At 44.3% G+C, this 2500-nt stretch overlaps 2 protein-coding genes across 34 annotated transcripts in view; both read left to right on the top strand.

Annotated features, from left to right (window-relative positions):
• Positions 1–2500, top strand: part of LOC125138460 (NLR family CARD domain-containing protein 3-like) — a 358584-nt gene that overhangs the window by 233337 nt on the left and 122747 nt on the right. The window lies entirely within an intron of this gene.
• Positions 1–2500, top strand: part of lratb.1 (lecithin retinol acyltransferase b, tandem duplicate 1) — a 17061-nt gene that overhangs the window by 8538 nt on the left and 6023 nt on the right. Inside the window, exons 11-15 of the mRNA XM_047802813.1 lie at positions 125–231; positions 428–533; positions 1467–1566; positions 1775–1814; positions 1909–1960. Of these exons, the coding sequence (XP_047658769.1) occupies positions 125–231; positions 428–533; positions 1467–1566; positions 1775–1814; positions 1909–1960 (405 nt within the window). The remainder of the gene's footprint in view (positions 1–124; positions 232–427; positions 534–1466; positions 1567–1774; positions 1815–1908; positions 1961–2500) is intronic.

Raw genomic sequence — 2500 nt, 5'->3', positions numbered from 1 at the left:
TTCTGGTCCCAAACCTGCTGACGTCTGCCATGAGAAGTTAGATTAGTCAGGAGTATGAATGTGTTACAGCAGCTTCACCTGGACGGTTTTATCGCCTGAGATCTGCTGTAATTCTCTCCCTAAGGTCTGTGCCACTTATATGGATGGATTCAGAGCGACGGCGGTTTGTCCTGTCGTCGGACCTCGAGCAGCACAGAAAGCCAGAAAGACTGCAGAGAGCATAATCAAAAGGTTTGTACCATAAAGTGACGAACATATAGATCAAATATCAAATAGGATCAGTTTCTGTTAACACGAACGTTATGTATATAAATGACATCTTCCACTGGAGGCCACATCATGAACGTGTCCAGACTCTTTATCTGTTAAACATGAGCAAGGATCCTATTGTTATGTGTGAGAAATGAGGTGCAGATGTTGTCTGTAGGACCAGGCAGATGTTCAGACACCTGGGACTGGATGATTACAGTGATGTGAATGTTCAGGTTCTGGGTGCAGAGGACACGTACGGACCTCACGCACTCAACACTGTAGTGAGTGACCACAGTTCTGCTCTGTGTTGTGATGCTTGAGCTCCATTATCTTCTCCTTGTATGACTTTCATTATTAAATCTTGAGGAATTGATTCTTATAAATACAGTGGTGTGAAAAAGTCTTGGCGCCCTTCCTGATTTTTTATGTTTGTAACACTTTAATGTTTCAGATCATCAAACAAATGTAAATATCAGTTAAAGATAACACACGTAAACACAACATGCAGTTTGTAAATGAAGGGAAAACTAAACCCAAACCCACATGACCCTGTGTGAAAAAGTATTTGCCCCCTAAACCTAATAACTGGTTGGTCCTCCCTTAGCAGCGAGAACTGTAATCGAGTGTTAGTGATAACTTACAGTGAGTGTTACAGCTGAGGCTGGGGGGAGGGGGGGGGGGTTTCGGTCCTCTCATCTTTACAGAATTGTCGTAATTCAGCCACATTGGAGGGTTTTTAGCATGAACCCTTTTTAAGGTCCTGCCACAGCGTCTCAGTAGGATTCAGGTCAGGACTTTTACTCGGCCGCTCCAAAGCCCTCATTTTGTTTGTCTTCAGCCGTCCAGAGGTGGACTTGCTGTGTGTTTTGGATCATTGTCCTGCTGCAGAACCCAAGTTCACTTCAGCTTGAGGTCACAATCAGATGACCACACTTTGTCCTTCAGGATCTTTTGGTAGACAACAGAATTCATGGTTCCATTTATCACAGTGAATCTTCCAGGTCCTGAAGCAGTAAACAGCCCCAGACCATCACACTACCACCACTCTTTCACACAGCACCACGTGGGTTTGGGTTTAGTTTCCCCTTAATAATAAAAACCTTCATGTAAAAACTGCAACAGATCTGAAACATTAAAGTGTGACAAACATGCAAAAAAATTAAAAATCAGGAAGCGGGCCAACACTTTTTCACACCACTGTATATCTTGTGCAGGATCTTCGGGAAGCAGTTCTGTGGATGGCCGTCCATCATAAGCAGAAGAAAGCTCTTGAAATTTTCTCTAGAGAAGTGGCTCCTGCAGGAACCGGCATGGGTACGTCTGCTGTTCTCTCATGTGTTTCTCATGTGTGTGTGTGTGTGCGAGTGTGTGTGAGTGCACGAGTGTGCGTGTGTGCGCGAGTGTGTGTGTGTGTGTGTGTGTGTGTGTGTGTGTGTGTGTGTGTGTGTGTGTGTGTGTGTGGTGCCCATAGATATGTTCAGAACTCAGACCTGTAATTGATGTTTTTGTGTAAACCCCACAGCTCCTGGACTGACAGGGATTGTCGGAGGCAGACCACGAGTGTGAGTGTTTTTTTCTAAAATTGTAAATTATTTACAGACTGTTTATGGACCTGTTTTGAAGTCCAGAATGAGTTGGTGTCCCCTCCACATCCAGGTCTCCTGTACTGAAGTCTTTTTTCTTCCTACATCCTAAAGCAGCCCTGAAGGTGATTTCCCAGAACTGACCTTCTTTACCAGATTGTGATGTGTGTTGTGTTACAGTATCAGCTCTAACCCTATGTGTTAGGGTCTCAACCCTAACCCTATGTGTTAGGGTCTCAACATAACCCTATGTGTTACAGTCTCAACCCTAATACTATGTGTTAGGGTCTCAACCCTAACCCTATGTGTTAGGGTCTCAACCCTAACCCTATGTGTTAGGGTCTCAACCCTAACCCTATGTGTTACGGTCTCAACCCTAACCCTATGTGTTACGGTCTCAACCCTAACCCTATGTGTTACGGTCTCAAACCTAACCCTATGTGTTACGGTCTCAACCCTAAACATTGGGGGTTTATTATTAATCCCCACATGGATGGGACTGTCATCTCTTTGGGGGTTTATTATTAATCCCCACATGGAGGGGACTGTCATCTCTTTGGGGGTTTATTATTAATCCCCACATGGAGGGGACTGTCATCTCTTTGGGGGTTTATTATTAATCCCCACATGGATGGGACTGTCATCTCTTTGGGAGTTTATTATTA

The sequence above is a fragment of the Tachysurus fulvidraco genome, chromosome 18 (genome assembly GCF_022655615.1).
Source record: "Tachysurus fulvidraco isolate hzauxx_2018 chromosome 18, HZAU_PFXX_2.0, whole genome shotgun sequence".
In the NCBI taxonomy this organism is placed as follows: Eukaryota; Metazoa; Chordata; class Actinopteri; order Siluriformes; family Bagridae; genus Tachysurus; species Tachysurus fulvidraco.
The sequence above is the reverse complement of the archived record's forward strand: the minus strand, read 5'-3'. Positions and strand labels throughout refer to the sequence as shown.